The sequence below is a fragment of the Balaenoptera ricei genome, chromosome 7 (genome assembly GCF_028023285.1).
Source record: "Balaenoptera ricei isolate mBalRic1 chromosome 7, mBalRic1.hap2, whole genome shotgun sequence".
NCBI classification, from domain to species: Eukaryota; Metazoa; Chordata; class Mammalia; order Artiodactyla; family Balaenopteridae; genus Balaenoptera; species Balaenoptera ricei.
The window spans coordinates 120,059,933-120,080,384 of NC_082645.1; the positions used below are offsets into that span (position 1 = coordinate 120,059,933).

General features: G+C 61.9%; 1 protein-coding gene across 8 annotated transcripts in view; it reads right to left on the reverse strand.

Annotated features, from left to right (window-relative positions):
• The window catches only part of HDAC4 (histone deacetylase 4), a 291,082-nt gene that overhangs the window by 43,226 nt on the left and 227,404 nt on the right, over positions 1 to 20,452 (reverse strand). For all 8 annotated transcript variants that reach the window (XM_059929089.1, XM_059929090.1, XM_059929091.1 and 5 more), the window contains 6 exons: positions 19,907 to 20,023; positions 19,619 to 19,817; positions 15,221 to 15,459; positions 7,063 to 7,302; positions 3,937 to 4,123; positions 468 to 601 (listed from right to left, as the gene is read on the reverse strand). In XM_059929089.1, coding sequence (XP_059785072.1) covers positions 468 to 601; positions 3,937 to 4,123; positions 7,063 to 7,302; positions 15,221 to 15,459; positions 19,619 to 19,817; positions 19,907 to 20,023 — 1,116 coding nt within the window. The remainder of the gene's footprint in view (positions 1 to 467; positions 602 to 3,936; positions 4,124 to 7,062; positions 7,303 to 15,220; positions 15,460 to 19,618; positions 19,818 to 19,906; positions 20,024 to 20,452) is intronic.

The following is a 20,452-nucleotide window of genomic DNA, read 5'->3' on the forward strand; positions in this document are numbered from 1 at the left end:
CAGACGCAAGGACCCGCCGCTCAGGGGCGTAGAGGCGGGGGCGGTGCCGCGCTTGGGAACCAACGCCAAGCAGACCAGACCGGCCCGCGCGCCCTCCCTGCCTCGCGGGCCTGAGGCTCCCCACACCCTGGGAGAGGCTTTCGGAAAAATTCAAGTAAGAGAACTTCCAAGGGAAAGCCAACAGGATGACGGATGCCCCCGGACCCCGCCCTTGCGGCAGAGGCCCTGGGACGGCCTGGCCGTGCGACCTGGGTGCGGACGGGGAGCCCGGCTAGGGGCTGGCTTCCCAGGGAACAGGAGCGTGCGAGAGGGGGTGCAGGACAGGATAGCTCGGCATTCCTCCGGAAGCCAGGCCCGTGCGCCTGCCTGCAGGGCCCGTGTCCTCCCCCAGGCCTCCCCCGCTCAAGCCCTGGCTCACGCGGGCCCGCATGCGCCACCCTCCTCGCCACCCGCGGGGCCGGCCTCACCTCACATTTGCCTCGAAGGCCGGTCTCCTGCAGCCGGGACCAGATGCTCTGGATGCGCCCGGCGTGCTCCGGGTGGCTGTTGGTGTTCCCGCAGGTGCACTGGTGCTTCAGCATCAGCGTGTCGTACACGAGGCCTGGGGCAGAGGCGGGGGCGGCCGCCGTCACACGAGCCCGCGGGCTCCTGGGCAGCTGCCCCCGCCGGCCGCTCGCTCACGGCACTCGCCCCACGGTCAGCGTCCCCGCCACCCAGGGGTGGAGGGAGCTGAGCGGCCTGCAGGGTGAGGGGCAGGCGAGGCAGGAAGAAACGAGAAGGCAGGCGGCCCGCCCCCGGGTCTCTCGGCTGTGAGCCGTGTGGCACTCACGTCCAGGGGACTGCGCTGACCCAGAAACAAGTGAGATTTCGGTCCCAAACTCGAGTCTGCCTGTCAGGGAACTTCTCTATCGAGCAGTTCAACCTTGTGGACTGAGATCCGTCCAAGGTTCTTGGGGCCCAGAAGGCTCAGTTCTGCCCTCAGAACCTTGCAGAGCAGCTGGACAGGCGTGTGGAGCTCACATACGCGCACGTGCACACACACAAACACACACACACACACACACACGGACGCAAGGGCGTTTAAAATCACCCTAGAAACGGACGTAAATGGAGTCCAGGAACTCGCACTCACTCCCCAGCTCTGCACTCTCCACTTGGGACAGCGCTGGAAGCCGTTCAAGCCTGAGGGTGCCCAGCACAGAGCTGGCCCAGCGGTGGGGTCACCCTCAGGAGGGAAGTGCGGCACCCTCACCAGCCTGGGCTCCGCCGCAGGGAAGCGGTGGCCCTTCCGGCTGATCAAAGTGACTGATGTCACTTGGCAGCTGCGCGGAAGGTGGTGGAACCTGCATGTCTGGAGAAAGGGGAGGGGGGGCGGGTGGGTGTGGCCGCCTTCAGCTTCCACCAGGACACCCCCTGTGCTGTGCCCCTCCTGGGGGGGGGGGCATCAGCCCCTGGTGACATCTGCCAGGAGGGGGCCCTGTTGTCCCCGACACAGCACAGTCACACACCTGGTCTCCCAGGGTTGGGACAGTGGGAAGGTGGCTGGGTGAGTGGACGCCCTGGCAGCCACTGGCACCTGTCACTAACACCTGCTCGTTCAGGTGGAGAAGGGAGGGAGCGCTGGGTGAAGAGCAGGGGCCGCAGAGTCACAGAGACCCACGGCCGCTCCTTCTCCATGTCTGAGGCTGCAAAGTGGAGGCATCAGCACCAGCCTCCGGGGGACCGAGCTTCAAGGTGAGCCTGTTCCTACAGGTCCAGCTGGACACGGCAGTGCCCGAGCCTCCCCGCTCAGTCTCCTAGAAGTTGGGCTAATGGGAGTCAGGCCCTTTGCATTGGAGGGATTCTGGGTCCACCAGCAAAACTGAGCGGTGGGGCGGGGGAGAGTGGGGTTGGACTTCTGGTAAAAAAGCAGCAGGACAGGGACAGGTTTACAGTCAGTGCACTAACGAGGGTGTGCCTGGTAGCGCGTAACACATGCACACACACGTCTACGTGGACGGCACGGACGTACGCGTGTGCACAGCCCAGAGGCCCATCAGCACCACGACACGGCCACCCCCTCCGCAGCATCGTCGTGGCGATAAAATCGCCTCCTGACGTTTACTGGCCACGAGGCCAGCAACTTCAAGGTGATGCCCCTGTCATCCCCTTTCACGGACGGGAAACGGCAGCAGAGCTGGTCTGCAGAGCAAGCGGGGAGCGGCCAGCGTGCCGGGCAGATGCGCGCGGGCCCGGAAGACGCCGAGAACGGCCGACAGCAGTGCGGGCCCCCCAGAGTCCTGGCTTCGTAAAATGCACAACGTCTGTGTCTACCTGTCTGTCTGGCTATGTGCAGAAACAACCCAGGAGACGTGACCTGAACGCTGACAGTGGCTCCTCCGGTGGGGGAGGGGGGGCAGGGTTGGGGCACCCGTTAGCTTCTCAGGTTTCCATCACGTGTGCTTTTTTTTTTTTTTTTTTTTAAGTATTTATTTATTTATTTGGCAGCGCCGGTTCTTAGTTGCGGCACATGGGATCTTAGTTCCCTGACCGGGGATAGAACCCAGGGCCCCTGCCTTGGGAGCGTGGTGTCTTAGCCACTGGACCGCCAGGGAAGTCCCATGTGTGCTTTCTTACAGTGAATATGCACTGCTTTATACATTTTTTAAAAAGTGATAATGAAGACAAACTAAGGAGGTCCATCAACAGAGCAGGGTCCACCGGCCGGGCCACTCCGGGTGACGTCATGCTGGCCCGCAGGCTCCCCGGCGGGACCGCTGACCGCCCAGGGGGCACATCTGATGTGGGAGCGTTTCCACTGTGGTCCTGGGCACTGTCATGGGAGCTGCGCCCTTCTAACAATGGACCTACCTCAGCCAATGGCCAAGGACTCACACTTTTAAAAAGAGTCACCTGCTGATTCTCTTTGTGATACTTTGCAGTTTTCTGGTTTTCTTTCTGAAAAGCAAGCATTCAACTTCTGGATACTGACTATGAAACTCTTCTCTGAATGTGATCAGCCCCCTTCTGAGACCTGACAGAGAGGACAAGGCCATGTCTGCCCATCCCAGTGTGCAGAAAAACAGGGCGTTTTAGGAGAACTGTTTGCAGGAGGATGAAACTGTTGTGTATTTAGATAACTTCACCTTAACACGCCACTAAGAAGAAATACCCAGTGAGTCAGATGAGAACAGTGTGATGCGCTACCCGGCCGCCCTCCGTCCCAGGCGGGGTGGGGCAGGGTGGAGGTTGCCCCGGGAGCAGCCTCGGCCCCAGAGCGAGGCCAGTGCCTCAGACCCTGGTGGACGCCACACTTGGCTGCAGTTCTCAGCCCTGACCTGCGGGGAGCGCCTTTCAGGCGGGGACAGAGGGTCCTGCCTGCAGATTTCTCCCCGGCGGGGCAGGGCAGGTGGGGTGAGGCAGCACAGGTGGAAAACCTGCTGTCGGCTGCACACGGAGGACACCTCGGTGCGGAGAGCAAGCGTCCAGGGCTGGCCGAACCCTGCTCTTGCTCGGCGCGCAAACTCTCTACGGGGGCACCCGGGCCTCACAGGCGAGGTCCTGGCCGAGCGCTCAGTTCGAGGTCGGGAAGGATGAGAAAGGACAAGGTCGCTACCCTGCTGACCGTGGACGGGAAGCCGCCCGGTCCGCGCAGGCCCGCGGACGGGCTGTTCTCTGGAGACTGTGATTCTCCGGGGAAGAGAAGGTGGGCTTCTGGGCTCAGGACAGAGCACCAGGGTCACAGGATGGGGTGAGGGGAGCCCCAGGGAGTGCTCCATCTGGTGCCCCCAGCCCGGGCTAAGCTGAAGGTTGGGCCAGGTGTGAGGGAGCGTGAGCCCTGCAGGTGGCCGGGGGGGTGCTGAGCCGCACCCTCTGGCCCGCGCAGGTCCCGCAGTGGCGCCTCCCGCCCCCTCACGTCTGCCTGGGCCGCAGCCCCGTCCCCCGGCCCCACGTTACCTGTGGTGAACCGCGGCTTGGTCGGGGGCTCCTGCACAGACATGGGGAAGGTGGCGGACGCGGGGGAGGACTGCGCCCGGGACAGAGGCCGGTGGCCGCCGAAGGACACGGGGATGCCGGCCGCCTCCATCGACGCCTGGTAGCTCCTCAGCTGGTGGACCCGTTGCTGCTCCAGGAGGAGGGCTTGCTGGGGGAGAGGAGACAAGAGCCATTTTTGTTGCTTCCAGGCAGCTCCTGCCCCTGGCTGGAGGGCTACGTGTGTCCCCTTCTCCCAAGTCGCTCATCCACCCGGCCCTTGGCCCCCGGGCGGCACCGGGTGGACAGCCTGCGCTGGCCCCGACCAGACCGGACATCCCCGTGGGAAGACAGACCGTCAGCGGAGACGCCCAACGAGCCCGGTCAGGGCTGACAGGGAGGCCCGGCCCAGCCTGGGGGCCGCGGGGTTCCCGGAGGAGGTGGCACCCAGGCAGGCAGGGGCGGCCGAGCCGAGGGTGCTCGGGGCGGGGCTCGGAGGTGTGAAGACAGGGACAGGCCCAGGAAGCCACGCCGGCGGGGCTCAGCAGCGCTCCCGGCCGGGGCTGGTTTCGACCAGGAGCGCTTGGTCTGCACACCAGAAACTTGGGTGAAAAGCACATCACGGCCGGAAATGCGACTTCTTCTCCATCCCCGACCTCTTCCCTCTCCTGGTCTCACACGTCCTCACGCCAGGACGGAAAGGACGGCTGAGGCAGAGACGGCCAGGGCCCAGCGGTCTGGGCGTCAGGGCCAGGGGGGTGTGCGTGCACCTCTCCGAGGCCTGGACCCGGAGGGCAATCCCCCGGACCCCACTTTAGCCAAAAATAACCAGAGTAAAAGTGGGTGAGTTAAACACACAGTTTAAAAACTTTTTTTTCACAAAAGTTACGTTTCATGTGAAGAACGGGCTTCTGTGAGAGAATGCCAAAAGGTCCTAAAGCAGGAAGTTTGCAACCAAAGGGCCCCCGCCGGATGAGGCTCTAGGGCTCGGAAGCAGGGAGGCCACAGCCCCTCGGCTGAAGCTGGACAGGCCCCCCATCACCCCTTCCCTGCTCTGGACTCTGAGCCAGCGGAGAGGCACACCCAGGGAGACGCCACGGGGACCGTGCGCTGGGTGGGAGCGAGGCGCTGGGCCCACGGGGAGGCGGGGTGCTGCGTCTGGGGTGGAGTCAGGGGAGAGGTGGAGGTGCCGGCGGTGCGGGCGGCCGCCCAGCCCCTGCCAGAAGCGCGGGGTGCGGGGGGCTTCCTCCCTGGGCGGCCACAGAGGGAAGGGCAGGACACCCTATTCAGAGGTGCTGGAGAAAGCCGGGCTCCTGGGCGAGCGCGGGCTTCACGGCCAGCCCTGCCTCCCTTCCCGGGGCAAACGCTGTCCTGTGGGAAGCGCGGGCCCCGGTGAGGAGCAGGCCCCCTGGACGAGGGCCCACGGCTGTGCTGCGGCCGCGGGGCGGCCTCTGTCCGGGCTCCTCACCTCCTGCCTTTAGGAAGCAGAGTGCAGAGGAGAGAGCCCGGAGCCCCTCCCTAAGGTGAGTGAGGAGCAGGCAGCCCCCAGGGGCCGCCCCTCCCAGGCGCCTCCTCCCCTTCTGCCTACGGGGCTCCCAGTCTCTCCAGATGCGAGCCGCCTGCAGAATGCGGTGCCCGTCTTAGGCTGACATCTGCACATGGCCGCGTGCGCACCAAGTTCCCCCGAGAGGAGTTCTGCTTGCGGTTCTCCAAAGCACACCGAAAGTAGGCGTTTCTGATAACTGTCTCAGGCTTGGAGTACAACGAGGATAATTTTCCTAAGTAAACGCTGGCCACTTTATCATTGACAAGACACTGGCCCTAAAACATTGTCGAAACGCCTTCCAATTTCATACCAGCGTACGAACAGCAGGCTGAATTCCAGTTATAATAAGAGGCTGGCTTCCTTCAAGAACGTGCGGGGCCCACGCCCCCCAGCACGGGAACAAGGCCCCAGCTCAGGCCCCGTCACCGCAGGAGTCTGCACGGCACAAAGGACGGTGGCTTCCTCCTGCTGTGACCTCCCTGCTGGCTCCAGTGCACTCTGCAGAGCGGTGTTTACGCTGAGGCTGTGGCCCGAGACAGGAGACGGGCTGCCCTCCGAATGAGAAATAACAACAAAAGCAACACAGCGCCGGCCACCTGCGGTGCCTGCCCTGGCGTGTGGAGCCGGCAGAGACGGCTGACCTGCTGCCTGGGCGGGGTCTCCAGAGAAACCTACGCGCTGATCCCGTGTCACCTCCCGCCCCATTCCAGATGCCCCCGGGGAGGGCAGGCGAGCCGCAGAGGCGCCTGGCCTGGGCTGTCGGGCCAGAGGAGGAGCTTGGCTGGGCAGCCGGCACCAGGCCCAGCAAGGAGGGGGTGGGCGGGCCGGGGCCCTGCACCTCGGGTGTTGAGCTCCACCATCAATGAAGGACACGGTTAGATATTAGAGCCCACTCCTCAGATGCCCCGGGCCCAGCTCATCAGGAACAGGACAGCTCCCTTGTGGCACTCGGGCTTCTAACACGGGGTTTCCGACTTGCTGGCCGGCCGCGCTAGTGTTTTCTTGGCCTGGCAGTTTTCCTTTTCACTCAAAGTCAATGAATCAGTCCTCAGATTTATTCATCAGTCTTACGAGTTGGTTCATTGCACGTCAGTGTCAGGGAACCTCACCTGCTCTGGACACCTGGGCCAGGCTGCTTTTCTGGATCTGTAAGGCTGGTCACTAGTGCCTTCTTGGCCCCCAAGGTCCTGGCTCCTGATCGGATGCTACCTACCTTTTTGATCAGTTAATAAATCAGCCTCCCTCTCCCACGTTCATGCTGATCCCACCAACACTTGGGTCTGTGTTCATCTACAGCCTATGAACCTGAAGGAAAACCATCCCTAAGGAGTTCAGGGCCTGTGCTTAGCCGGAAAGCAGGCGCACAAGCACCCACAGTGGGCAAAGGGCCAGTGTCTCCGGGTGTGACCGCTGTAACACAGACGCCCCTCCCGCATCGCCAGGGAAAGATGGGGACCTGGGCAGGCGGGCGTGGAGGAAGAGGCCCTTAGACTCCCCCTGGAGGGCGCCGCCCCCGGGCCCCGGCGGCCCTCCCGCACCCCCCCTCCCCTGCTCTGCGGCGTCACCTGTCGGAACAGCAGCTCCTGCTCAGTGGGCTGCCGCTGGCCCGGCCCCACCTCCTCCTCGTCGCTCTCGATGGGCTCCTGCTTCACCTGCACCCCGGCCGGCGCGTGCGCCTGCGTCTGCCCCGGGAGCCGGTCCGGGAAGGGCTCCTCCAGGAGGGCCTGGTGCTCAAGCAGCTCCTCCTCCGTCTCCTCGGGGTGGCTCTCGGGCTGCCGGGCCGGCTCGCTCGCTTTGGGGATCATCTGCAACGCAGAGGTAAGGGGTGGAGCTCGGTGTGACGTGGGGTGAGTGAGATCGCGGCCCAGGAACAGGCTGGTCACGAGGCCCACACCTCAGAAACACAGGAGCCAACCTCGGAGGGCGCTGTTACCCTGGGCGGAGGCATCTCCTTCTCTCTCTTACACGCACACGTGCACACACGCGCGCACACACACACACACACACACACACACACACGGGTGCCGGGCGCTGTCCGAGGTGCTGAGAAAGGACACAGCCCGGCGTTTGGTACCTGCTCTTAAGCACCTGTGTGCCAGGCACAGCGAAGCCCAATGCAAGTCACAGGTGTGGACCCACGTCCACACCTGGGCGTGAAGAGGGAGGCCTCCTTCCTTCGCGGTCACAGCTGCCAGGAGAAGCCCCGCCCGTGCCCCCTCCCCTGCCACCTCAAGAACATGCGCGTCCCAGACGCCGTGATGACCCTGCCTCCCAGCCCTCGACGGGGCACACGTGGCCCCCTGGTCTCCCCTGACCCCGCGCCCACTCACTCCTCGCTGTCCGGCCTGCCTGGGGCCTGCTGCCCGGCACACCACGCTCTTCAGCAAGGCGGTCCTTTCCCTGCTGAAGGTTCCACATGCTGGTGACTCCCAGGCGCGGGTGCCCAGCCCAGGCCTCGCTCCTCGTTTCCAGACCGACCACCCGACGGCCTGGTACGCACCTCGGCTGAACACGGACGCCCAGGGCGCCGGCTCTCGCTGGCCCTCCCCCTTCCGTGCCTGCCCAGCTCTGCCCACCTCACGTCTCTGGGGAGCGCGCTTCTCCCCATCCTCACGCTCGGCTCCCGTCCTGCCCCGGGCAAGCTGCGTCTCCTGCCAGATCACAGCCACGGCCTCCTGAGGCCCCTCTCCCGTCCACCTCCGTGTGGCAGGGACGGTGGGCTCTCAACGTGCCACCACGCCGCCTAAGCCCCTGAAACTCTTCCTCTCTCGTCCTTACTTTGCTCCTCTGCCGTCCGGCCCCGCTCAGCCTCCCCCCCTTGACCTGCCACCGTCCCCTCCAACCACGCCATGGCCATCCAGACGTCACGGCAGTTTCCTCCCGACGGGCTCCCCACGGCTTCCCTCCCTCCCGGACCCCCCTGGGCTGACGCCTCGACACCCCTTAGGCCTCCGGTCTTCTCCGGGAGGCATCCTTTGGCCTTCCGGGCGGAGGCCGGGTAATGCTCACCTGCGTTCACAGCCCCAGGCTCTTCCAGCCGCAGGAGCCGCTGCAGCCCTGCAGCTGCCGTTTACACAGCCGCCTGACCTGCAGCCTGCAGTTCAGGTGAGGGCAGGGGCCACTGCTGACTTACCCACGGGGCACGCGGTAATTATTCATTAAACGTTCGCCTGAACGACTGGGTAAGTGAATGAGCCATCCAGGGAGTGGGAGGGTCAAGGTGGAAAGTGAGCAAGGCCAGCATCAATGCACACGGGGGGGCCGCGAGAGAGCAAGGGCCTGGCCCGACAGGGACGAGGCGGGGACCTGGCCTGGTGCGCGGGGCACCAGCAGGCGCACATCCCAGGAGTAGGCGCTGTGGTCGGCCGGCCCGCCAGGTCCTGGGAGGACAAGGGCCTGCCCTAGCCGCTGTGACGTGGGGAAAGGCCAGGGCCGTGCAGCAGCAAGGGGGCAGCATCTCCAGGCCCGGGACACCGCAGAGGGAGGGCCGTCCAGGATGGCGCCCTGGGTCTCGGGTGATGAGGCCGCCGCCCCGGGCACGGGGGCCAGAAGACAGACAGGTGCTGGGGACACAGAGGTCTCGGCCATCCCGGGTCTGAGGGGACGTGGTGAGCCGGGAAGAAGCTGAGAAAGAGGAGCAGACGTGGGGACCCCTCCTCTGACGCGGGGACCCCTCCTCTGACGCGGGGACCCCTCCTCTGACGTGGGGACCCCTCCTCTGACGCGGGGACCCCTCCTCTGACGCGGGGACTCGGGCACAAGGAATGTCTCAGAGCACATTAATAAGTGAACTGCTTGGCTTTCTGTAAGCTGTGAAAGAACATGCCCCAAATTTCAAAGCCCCAAGTCTGAAGGTCGCTCTCCATGCATGGTCTGTCCATTCGCTGTGGGAAAGGAGTCAATGGGGCAGATGTGACTGGTGTCGGGGCTTTAAGGAGACGCGAAGCTCTCGAAAGCCCCCGTTTAGGTCCCTGCCGTGCGAGAGATCTGCCCTGCGGGGGAGAACGAATCTTGCCACCACTCCTGACTCTGTTTCTAGAAGGAAAGCGAAGTCTTCAAGGAAGCCTCACGTTTTCTCGCCCTGGGCGTTTGTATTTTAAAAAGCCCTTACAGAGCCGCCTGTGTCCTCACCCGCACCTGGACGCAGTGAAGCCTGGCCCACGAGGGATGGAGTCGGGACACTGTGCCAGTGCTGGTATTCCGTTAGCTTGTAACAGCCAGGGGTCAGCTGTACCCGGCGGGTACCAGGGCCCAGCCCCAGAGGAAGACTGAGCTATAGATGCCCTCCTCAGCGCCTGCCTTACTTTGCTGAGAAAACAGAATTTCGATTGGGCTAGGGATTTATTTTATGTGATCATCCCTTAAGTTGTTTGTAATGAACACTGCAAAGGAAAGCAACCCATGAAAGCCAAGCCATGGGGACCCCAGGCCCTTTCTTTACATCCGCCCATGGCAGCTTCTCATCAGAAAGCTCCAGTGCAGCCGGAACAAGGCGGCCAGAGCTCCGGGAGCAGGTCAGCGCCGCTTCAGCAGAAGGCGAGGGGGTGTGAGTGGAGAGAAAGCCGGGGCGGGAGGGTGCTGGCTGGCAGACAAGCTCAAAGCTCTATTTCGAGTAAACAATCCGCCAACCTTACATGCAGGTGCTTCGACGGATTTCTCACAGTGGTTCATCAAAAAAAAAAAAAGTGTTTTGAAAGTCTGTTTTTGATGATTTTGAGATTTGTCAATCCCATCTGCTTCCCACACACCTGGAGCCCGCGAGGCCCCATGATGAGCTTCGTGCCTGGACAGAGTCCACTCGGGGCCAGACTGTGACTGCCCCCCTACCTGCCCCTCGACTGGGGGTGGGGGGTTGAGGCAGGGAGGACCCGTCTCTGCCGGAAGAGGGCGCTGGGCCTCTCCCGGGCCCCCGCAGGTCCGCAGGCGCCTCTAAACCTCAGCAAATGGCATTATAAGCCTCGGCTTTAGGATCCATGGGGTCAAAGTTCTCTCGTTTCTGCTGTCCCCCAGGGCCTGGCGCAGAGTCTGACAGGTAACAGGGTGGGGTTTATGGGAGGTTTACTGAGCGTGGGGCCTGAGAAGGTGGCTGGGGAACAGACCCGGTGAGAGGACGCCACGGCAGAGGGATGGGGAGGGAAACAGGAAGGGGGGACGGCAGCCAGGATGGATATGGGAGCGGCCAAGGCCCCTTGCGATGCGCTGGAGGGCGAGGGTGTGAAAGAATTGGCAACAATGGACAGAGGGGTGGAGGTCAGGGAGAGGGACACAGGGACAGGGACGGGGGCGTGGACAGCAGGGGGAGGGCACGGGGATGGGGGCTCCCCACACCATGGACTTCACCCTCCAGACGAAGGTCCAGGAGGCAGGTGCTTTCTCAGAGCGGGTGGCAACCTCCTCTCCGCTCCGTGGAAAGATCCCAAAGGGTCAGGGGACTGCCTGCAGGGAAATGACCCTTGGGTGCTCAGCCAGGAGGGGGCCGAAGGCCAGCAGGGAGGTGGGTCCTGGTGCAGTGAGGGGAGGGCTGGGCAGATGGAAAACGGAAGCGGGGAGCACAGATGCTCCAAGCCAGGCTTGTGGAGGGAGCCCAGGCGGCTGAGGGCCGGGGGGCGGGTACTTCGGGGGAGGTGGGGAGGCCACGTGGGCAGAGGGACCAGGAGAGAGGCTCCCGCAGGGGAGGCCGCGGGGGAGGGCGGGGCCCCTGCAGGGGACCTGGAGAAGGAGGGAGGCCGCAGCGCCGTGGCCCGAGGGTGACCTGCAGGGGGGTCACCCGCAAGCTGCGCCTGGTCCTGAGGCCGCCAGGCCTGCTCCGGGCCCTACGGCAGGCGGCCTCTGAGTGGGTAAGTACATCCAGGGACGCAGAGGAGGTGGAGGCCCCGGGAGCGGCGACAGAAGGGCAGAGGGTCCTCGTCGTCCGGGAGGAAAGTGGGTTGTGACAAAGCTGAGAGCATGATCACCGAGGAGAAAAGGAGAGCAGCCACGGGAAGGCGCGCTCAGTGGACAGAAGCTCAGTCCTCGCTTTCTTCCAGCACTTTCCTTTCAACTCCAAAACTACAGGACGGTTTCGAGAACAGTGTAAGACACTCCACGTGCCCTTCGCCTGGACATCAACAGTCGGCGGGCCGTGGAAACAGTGGCAGAGGCCGCCTGTCCTTCTGCTGACCCACCGCGGGCCGTCGGGCTGCCGGACCCAGCCTGCAGACGTGTCAGCACGACGCTCTCCCCGGAACCCCGGGGAGACCGTCCACCGTGGCGCTTTGAGGGCGGGGCTAAGCAACCGTATCTGCCGTATCTGCTGTGTCCTACAGATGAATTCAGTACCCGTACCTGTTGTGTGTTACGTGTGAACTTAGTAACTGTGTGTGGTCCTGCTGACCTGTATTTAAGTTTCCTCCGTTGTTCCAGTAACGCCACTCGTAGCCTTTTTGGTCTGATTTGGGTCCAGCTACAGGTGAAAATTTGTCTTCAGGTGTCCCGTACGAGGCTGACATTTCGGGAGAGTGCACGTACTCTGTAAAGTGCCCCGGAGGTGGAGGAGGGCTGTCCCCTCAGGAGAGACGTGGGCGGTGCCCCCGCGGGGCCCTCGTGCCGGGCGTGTGTCCGTCGGCGTGGAGCCGGGCCATCGGGGTTGGGGTGGTGTGAACGTGTTGCCTGTGGACGTCAGCGCGAGGTCTGTGGGCTGTGCTCTACTTCTTTCCATGAATGACGGGCGTAAGGGTTCAAGGACTGGATGAGCAAGCCTCAGAGGTTTCCACGTGTGTCCTCTGCCCCGTGTGGCGGGGCTCCTGCCCCCAGCCCGGGCACACCCGCCCTCGCCTCCCAGGTCGGCCTGGGTGAGGAGTGTCCCCTCCCTTCCCCCTGCAGCTTCACGGTCAGGGATCCCAGGGGCACGACCCCCATCCCTGCAGCCCATCCTGGCAGGGCCTGGCAGGATGCAGCACCTCTCGGGGTCGGGGGGGAACTCCACACTGAGGGGGAAGGGGTCTGGGGGGGGAAGGGAGGAGCTGGCGAGGGCCCAGCTGGGAGGGCTGTCCCCACGTGGCGGCCTCCCTGTGACGCCGAGGGGCCTGCCACACACCCGCCAGGGGTCTTCTCTCAGCAGTGACACCGGTGTGTGTGCAGCCAGTCTCCTTGGGCCACGGCCACAGACAGAGGTCTGTTTCTCTCCCTGTCCGTCTGTGAAACGCAGCTCTGCACCCACAGGCCGGGCCGGTCACAGCAGATCTGGCTCCGTGAGAGGAAGCGAGGCTCACCGCGGGCAAGTGCGACAGCGGAAACGTCAGCGGTGATGCAGCAGCAGACGGGACAAATGGATCAGCTCTTCGTCTCCCAAAGGCCTTCAGGATCTTGGGAGCGCCCTCTCGTCAATTAAACGAGAACGGACGTAACCCGTGTTCATAACAAGAAGCTTCTAAGAGCCAGACTAGAGTTCAGGGCCCAAACCTAACCGGTGAGCAGGCCAGTATTTAAAGGTCACTGGACACACTCACAATTAGACACCCAAGCAAACGAGGCCCAGTTTTCATATTCACAATGGAGGCTGAACAAGCAGGGAAGCACGTAAGGAACGGCTGCAATCCCGGTGCAGGCTGGCCAGGGCTGCAGGGAGCTGGCTCGGGGGCCGTCGGGGTACGAGCCCCCCAAGATGAAGGGCAGAAATGTCAGTGCTGGCGGTACTAGATACGACTGTCAGCTCCCTGCACATCCCAGGAGAACAGCGTACAAACACTTCAGTCAACTGTCGTTTGCTATGACAAGTCAATCACAGAACAAAATCCAGGGGATCAGCCAGCTGCTAAATCACTCTGTGAAGAATGTACCACACGTGAACAGGTGTCTCCTGTCTTCCTAAAACCACCTACTCATCACTCCATTAATGACGTAGTACAATTAAGAAGCCGGTCGGTATTAGAAAGGTGACGTGAAGTGCCCTTGACGCTTTGACACCTGGTGGTGCCCCACTCGCCCACCCTGATCAGGTGCCTTTCCTGCCCGAGTTGGGGGCTGGCTTCAGTGGCCCCTCCCACTCCGGACACCGCCCTGTGCTGTCTGGTAGGAAAGCCCGCACAGCCAAGGGGGCTCTGGGGTGGGGGCTGGTGAGCCTGTGTCCCAGCGCCTGGTGGGCAGCAGGGGCCTGGGCTTGGCCTGCCCTGAGCGTCTGGCCTCATCCCTGGAGAGGGCGGGGCCCCCCCTCACCTCTCCACCTTGCACCTGCCGGGCACATCCCACCTGCTGGGCACCTAGACACATGACCCTTCCCTCCTCCCTAGGCCCCTCCCCTCCCTGACCCTTCCATCCCCCAGGGAAGCAGACAGAGGCCTAAGTGCATCTGACAAGTGGAGCACAGGTGACCCACCCGAAAAGGGGAAATGACGGGTGAGCTTTCACGGGAAGCAGACACATCCATAATCAGGTCTCGCTGCCCCCAATCTGCCAGCGTTCTCACGTTTCCTTCAGAAAATCCCCAAAGTTGCCTCCTATCACCTCATCCTCTTATTTTTTTTAACAGCTTTATTGAGATGTAATTCACATAGCATAAAATTCACGCCCTTTAAATTGTATAACACAGTGTTTTTTAGTATATTTACAGAGTTATGCAACCGTCACTATAACCTGCTTTTGGAACGTTTCCACGCTCTCATAAAGAAACGTCGCACCCCCAGCCCCTGGTGACCACCAACCTACTTTCTGTCTATGGATCTGCCTGTTCTGGACGTTTCACGTGAATGGAATCACGCACCATGTGTTTAGTCTTTTGTGCCCGGCCTTTTTCACGCAGCACCACGTTTTCGGGGTTTACCCACGTGTGGCCTGGGTCAGTGCTTCTTTCCTCTTTGTGGCCGAGCAACGTCCCATCGTACGGACGTGCCACGCGCTGTTTACCACGCACCGTGCGATGGGCACGTGGCTGCCCCCGGCCCACCCAGCCGGAGCAGCGCTGCTGTGAGGCCCTCGCCCTGAGTTCTCCCCGACAGACGCCCCCGAGCTGCCAGGCAACGTGGTCGCTCCGTGTTTAACCTTCGGAGGAACCGCTGGACCACGTTCCGAAGTGGCTCGTCTCCTTCTCTGACAGAAGGAGGCTTCACTTCGAATGTGAGCGTTTGAAACAAGCCACTCAGAATTGCCGCTCCTCTGTTTCCATGGCCAGCAGGGCCACGCTAACCTTGCCGCAGCTTCCTGTTGAAAGGGGGCCGGGAGTGACCGTCCCGACCTTGGAGGGATGCAGACCTCTGGGCGGGAGCCCTTCCGACGAGGCTGCTGCAACAGGCGGGCAGGGCACGAGTGCCAGGGGGCTCGGAGCCCGTGCTTTGGGGGCCCCGTGCCTCCGCTGGGGACTCTCTGCTGCGGGTCTGCTTAATAGGGTTAAGTGCCCTTAAGAGACCCCAGAGAACCGTGCGGGGCAAGTAGAATAAACCGCCCGGGAAAGAGACGCTTCGCACGCACAGCCGCCCCGACCGCACGCACAGCCCGCCCCGGCCGCACGCACAGCCGCTCCGGCCGCACGCACAGCCCGCCCCGGCCGCACGCACAGCCGCTCCGGCCGCACGCACAGCCGCTCCGGCCGCACGCACAGCCCGCCCCGGCCGCACGCACAGCCGCTCCGGCCGCACGCACAGCCCGCCCCGGCCGCACGCACAGCCCGCCCCGGCCGCACGCACAGCCGCTCCGGCCGCACGCACAGCCCGCCCCGGCCCCGCTGCCCGCCCCCCGCGGCCCGGGTCTCACCTTGCTGAGGTGCAGCTGCGGCTGCTGGAACTGCTGCTTGTGCTTCTCCAGGAACTGCTGGTGCTGCTGCTGGACCACCAGGTGCTGCAGCGCCTGCGCGCTCTGGGGCAGCGGCGCCGACTGCGTGCGGCCCAGCGGGCGGTGCTGCCGCAGCTTGTGCACCGACGGGGACACGCGCTCCGCCCCCACCAGGGGCTGCGCGTGCAGGGGCAGCGCTCCCAGGCCTGCAAGATAGCGGTCTGAAGAGAACACAGGGGGAGAGGCGGCAGAGGGGAGGGGAGGGGAGAGGGCCGTTGAGTGACTGACGGAGGCCGGCCGGCCCGGCACCGCCTCCCTGCAGCCCGCCGGGCCTGCTCTAAGCTTGGGCTTCAGGGCAGAGGCCTTCCATCATCCGCTCCCCGGACACCCAGGTCCAGGCCGTAAACGAGAGTAGCCCCGGCACGAACGCGCTCAGAGGGGCCCAGGTCCGGCTGAGGAAGGGGCCAGGGTTCTGGTGCCTCCAGAGCATCCTGGAAGAGCAGGCCGCGCCCCGACAGCCCCCAGAACCGGGATGTGAGGATCAGTGGTCCCTAGGGATCAAACCATCTTAAAAGTTCTCTTAGAGCACAGATTTTATACACAAAGAGGGCATGAACACTTTAAAAAATCCTGATGCACATCGCCAAAATCTCTTTCTATGAACTTCTGGAAAGGTTTTGCTACCAGCTGCATAGGAAAAGGGCAGCTTGGCCGCACCCGTGCCTGGACTAAGTTTTTAAATTAAGAATCTATGTTGACGGGACAGGGTCTTGTGTGAATCTGTGTTTGAATCTTGTTTTAAAATGCAACCTCCTCATGCAAAACCCAGGAAGGTAAACGTTCTTCCTTCTGTATTCCTTTGTATTCCAACCATCAGTGTTTTTTTTTAAATGAGTTTTGATTGATTTTTATTTATTTATTTTTGGCTGCGTTGGGTCTTTGTTGCTGTGTGTGGGCTTTCTCTAGTTGCGGCGAGCGGGGGCTACTCTTTGTTGCGGCACGCGGGCTTCTCATTGCGGTGGCTTCTCTTGTTGCACAGCACGGGCTCTAGGGCACGTGGGCTTCAGTAGTTGTGGCGCACGTGCTCAGTAGTTGTGGTGCACGGGCTTAGTTGCTCCGCGGCATGTGGGATCTTCCCGGACCAGGGCTCGAACCCGTGTCCCCTGCATTGGCAGGCGGATTCTTAATCACTATGCCACCAGGGAAGTCCCAGTATTTTTTCTTTTACAAATTGTTGGTTTAGATAGTTTACCATTTTTCCCTAGTTCCATGGGCAAAAGGGTATAACAAACCCATCCCAGGCCACCTGAGTGTCTGTTCCCTGGCACCTGAACAACATCTAAACATCACTCAGGCAGACTATGACCCCAGATCAGGGTGTCTGACCAGGAGAAACAGCAGGTGAACTGGCACGCCAGCTCTCGGCTGCTCGGAGAGGCTGGCTCCTGCGACGGGGCACCTGCCCGAGGTGGCCCTGCTGACAGGTGGGTGGCTCCTGCCCTCCCCCAGGGTCTCCAAAGCCAGCGGGGCTGTGTCGCCATGTTTAGTCGAGCCTGAGACCCCCGGTGGGCACGGACTCTCAGTCTTTTCCTGGTCCCTTCGTGGGGGCTATTTCTGAATTAAAAATACTACTTTGTGCCAAGAGGAAAAAAACCCTCAACCCTAGCAAAACTGTCCCTTGTTACCTTTCCAAAAAGGTAATCAATCACAGTTTCCTAAGCCACCATCTCTTTTTATCCAAACCAGTAGTTTTCTGGAAAGGTAAGTTATCTTAAACGTTACTGTCTGCTTGGCTACTAAATTAAACTGAATAACTCAAAATGTGTTAGAGATAGAATAGAATCATTCTCTCCCCAGCTTTCTAGAAAAGTTTTAAAAAAAGAATGGCATCATCGTAAAGAAGGTCTTTCAGAATTCATCAACTGTTGATGTAGGTATGATGGGGGATTAAACCATTTCATGGAGGGGATAAGGACGTCAGCCCAAAACGCAACATTTATGGGATTAAAAGGCTACTTAGTTACTGAAAAGGTCCCTTCTTGGAAAACATCCCTTGTTGTTTTTAAAGCTCCTGTGGACCCCCAAGGATGAGGGCGTAACAGGTGATGGGACAGCAGAGCCCTGCGCTGGGGTCATCTGGGCCGACCCCGCATCATATCCCGCAGAGAAGCTTCTCTCGTTTCCAGAGGGAATACTGATTCCATGGAGATCTGATGTCCGGCTGGACTCAGGCTCAGGAACAAGGAGCTCAGGCGGGCCGGCGACGCTGGGACTCCGGTTCCTGCCGCCGCTGCGGGTTCTCCAGGGTTCCCCTCCCTCTGATCTGGGCCTCCAGTAGCTCGACGACGGCGCAGACGCCTGCCTTCACCGGGCGACGCCTCCCAGAGGACACAGGCCGCGGTTCCCGCGGGGGCGCGGGCGTGCGCTGACGGTGGAGAGGCCTTACACACCCCGATGCCGGCGATGCTTGGGTTTGACACGGAGCTGCCCGGGGCGCAGGCCTTTCGGGCTGGACCCCAGTTTTGTTCTGCCCCCAGACCTCACCTCTCACCCCCATCCCACTCACCCCAAACTTGACTCTAGTGCCTCTGGAGGGTAAAACTGTGGGGCTACCACGCTCGGGGACAAGTGTAGTGTCAGCGTCACTGAAAACTGGACGTCCTGACCTTCCAGTAGCGAACCCATCAGCGGGCAGGTAGTTTCCGGTTCAGAACCTAAAGATGACCCCTTAGATCATTAACAGGAGTTTTTGACGATAACTCAAAAGCAGCTGGTGTTCAGTATATGTTGTAAAACTTTCAAGCATGAGGGCACAGTTAATTAGGATCAAATTCTGTGCTGGGTGACCAGCTGCCTGCAGAGGCCCGATGGGTTGGGCGGGGGGAGGGCCCAGCCTGCCCCTCCCACAGGGACCTGCTTCTGAGTATTTGTGAAATGATGCGGTTCTAGCTCTGACACTGTCTGTCTGTCCATAGTGACCACCAGCAAGCAGGCGGGTCCGTGGGTCGACCACTGGGGAACCTCCGGGAACCTGCCAGAGGCAAACCTGCAGTGAATGACCCTTCCTGACTCTGCTCAGACACCCCTCCTGGCACAGGCTCCATCGCAGAAATGTCTACTGTGTACCTTCCAGCATCACACACCGCGGGGGCGCCCACGGGGGGGGCAAGTTTGCAGGGACAGCCCAGCGTCTGTTCTCCGGGGGGCGGAAGCATGCCCAGAACCTGCCTGCACGGAGGGCCCGGGAGGAGGGCCGGGGGCACCTGAGCGGGGCCTGATGCAGAGAAAGGGCTCTGAGAAAAGGGCGGTGGGTCCAGAAGGCGCCGAGCGGGCCTTGCCAGTGCTGAGCGAGCGGCATCCCGCGTGCTGCGTGGGAGGAGAGAGGGAGGCCCACGCAGGCTGCTTCCACGCTGAGAGCTGGGGCTAAGCGCCGCGCCGGGGCTGAGAGCTTCCTGGGCTGACGGAGTGTTCCACGTTCCTGCTGCCCCACAGCCAGGGGCCACATGAGCACCCGATGAGTCACACGTGGCACTCCCCGTCAAACCTTTCCCTCTGCTGTTAGCTTTCAGTTTCAATGTGGATGGCCACACTGGCACAGCTCTGGACCCTGGCAGGGCTTCCCGGGCCTTCCTACGAGTGTAGGGTGACTCCAGAGATCCCAGGATCAGGGAGGGGGCGGGGAAGGGCCCACGAGACCCCCAGGAAGGACAGACAGGCCAGCAGGGAAGTGAGGGAGAGAGCGAGGTTGAAGGTTAAAAACGATAAAAGACCAAGAGTCACCACCGCAACCAGCGCACCTCACAGCTGAGGAGGGAGCGAGGTCAGGGCCGCCCCGCTGATACTCAGGGCTCAGTAGACCCCTGCAAAACCCAGGGAGGAAGCTGAACACCCCGCTGGATGGGGCCTGGACCTGGGGTGATGACCCTACGGCAGGGCCCCCTCATTTCATGGCGAGCCCCACGCACTCCGTCACTCGGAAAGTAACACTTTTACACTGTTGTTGCTAGGCAAATTTCATACCAAATCTCCTATTTTTTTCTAAATATAACCACCCCTTAGATGGGGCACATTAACAAAAATGTTACTGCTAATAGAAACCCGCTCGCTGCCCACCAGAGCCAACCCTGGGCTTCCATCACGTGTCCGACGACCCAAAGGGCAGACCCATCAGAGGGGCCGTCAGCCTGCTCTCGGGAAATTAACCGGCAGGTGTGTCTGACGCTCCTGCTTCCACGCACCGGGCTCTGCGAGTGGACTCGGTGTATCCGGCCACAGCCTGGCATGCGAGGGGCAAGTCCAGAAGGTCTGCGGGGGACAAGCCACCCCGCCGGCCCTCCCGGGGAGCCCACGACGGCCTGACGCGGCCCGCAGCGTGCTCACCTGTGACGAGGGGCGTCTGCGCGGGCGGCTGCTCCAGGAGGACCACGTGCTGCAGAAGGGAGCTGGGAGCCGCCCCCGAGTCACGCTCCAGGGGTGCGGTGCCCAGGTAGGGGGTGAGGTGGGTGCCGGGGAAGAGGGAGATGCGTTGCTGGAGGGCCGGGAGGGCCAGTCTCTCGGCCTCCTGCTGGCTGGCCGCCCCCTGGAGAGGCACAACCGGGCTCCCGGAGTCAGGGGCCTGGGACGGCCGCCCCGCGCCACTGCCACCCAGACCCGTGGGCGCCCACTTACCGCGGAGGGGCCGGTGGCGGGAAGTCCCAGCGTGATGTTGGGCAGGGATGGTGACGTGTACAGGGGCAGCGGGCCCACCGAGCCTTCTCGCGTCACGAGTCTGTGCGCCAGGCTGGTCTGGGGACAGAGCACACAGGGCCATCACACAGGCTCTGCACCGCCAAGCCTGGGTGACACTCGCCAAGGGAAACGACCACAGAAAACACTTCGGGGCAGACCACGCCCAGTTCTGAGATCCCCAGTACAGAAATCTATTAACGAGGACAGCACGGGGGCGAACACGGCATTCAAAGCAGGCCACAAGCACTACAGCCTGATTCACAATCCTTCACTCTCTTGTTTTGTTCTTATTCAGTTCACTCATCATTGTAAACTATCAGAATAAAATCTAGGACAATATATTTAAAAATATATTCTTAGAGTCGGGAATGTCTTTCCAAACATAACATGAGAGGTAGAAACCAGAGAAATCCCCTCACATAAAAGGCAAATAATGGTGACAACAAGGTTGGCAACGTATAGTAGAGACAAAGACCAATATATAAA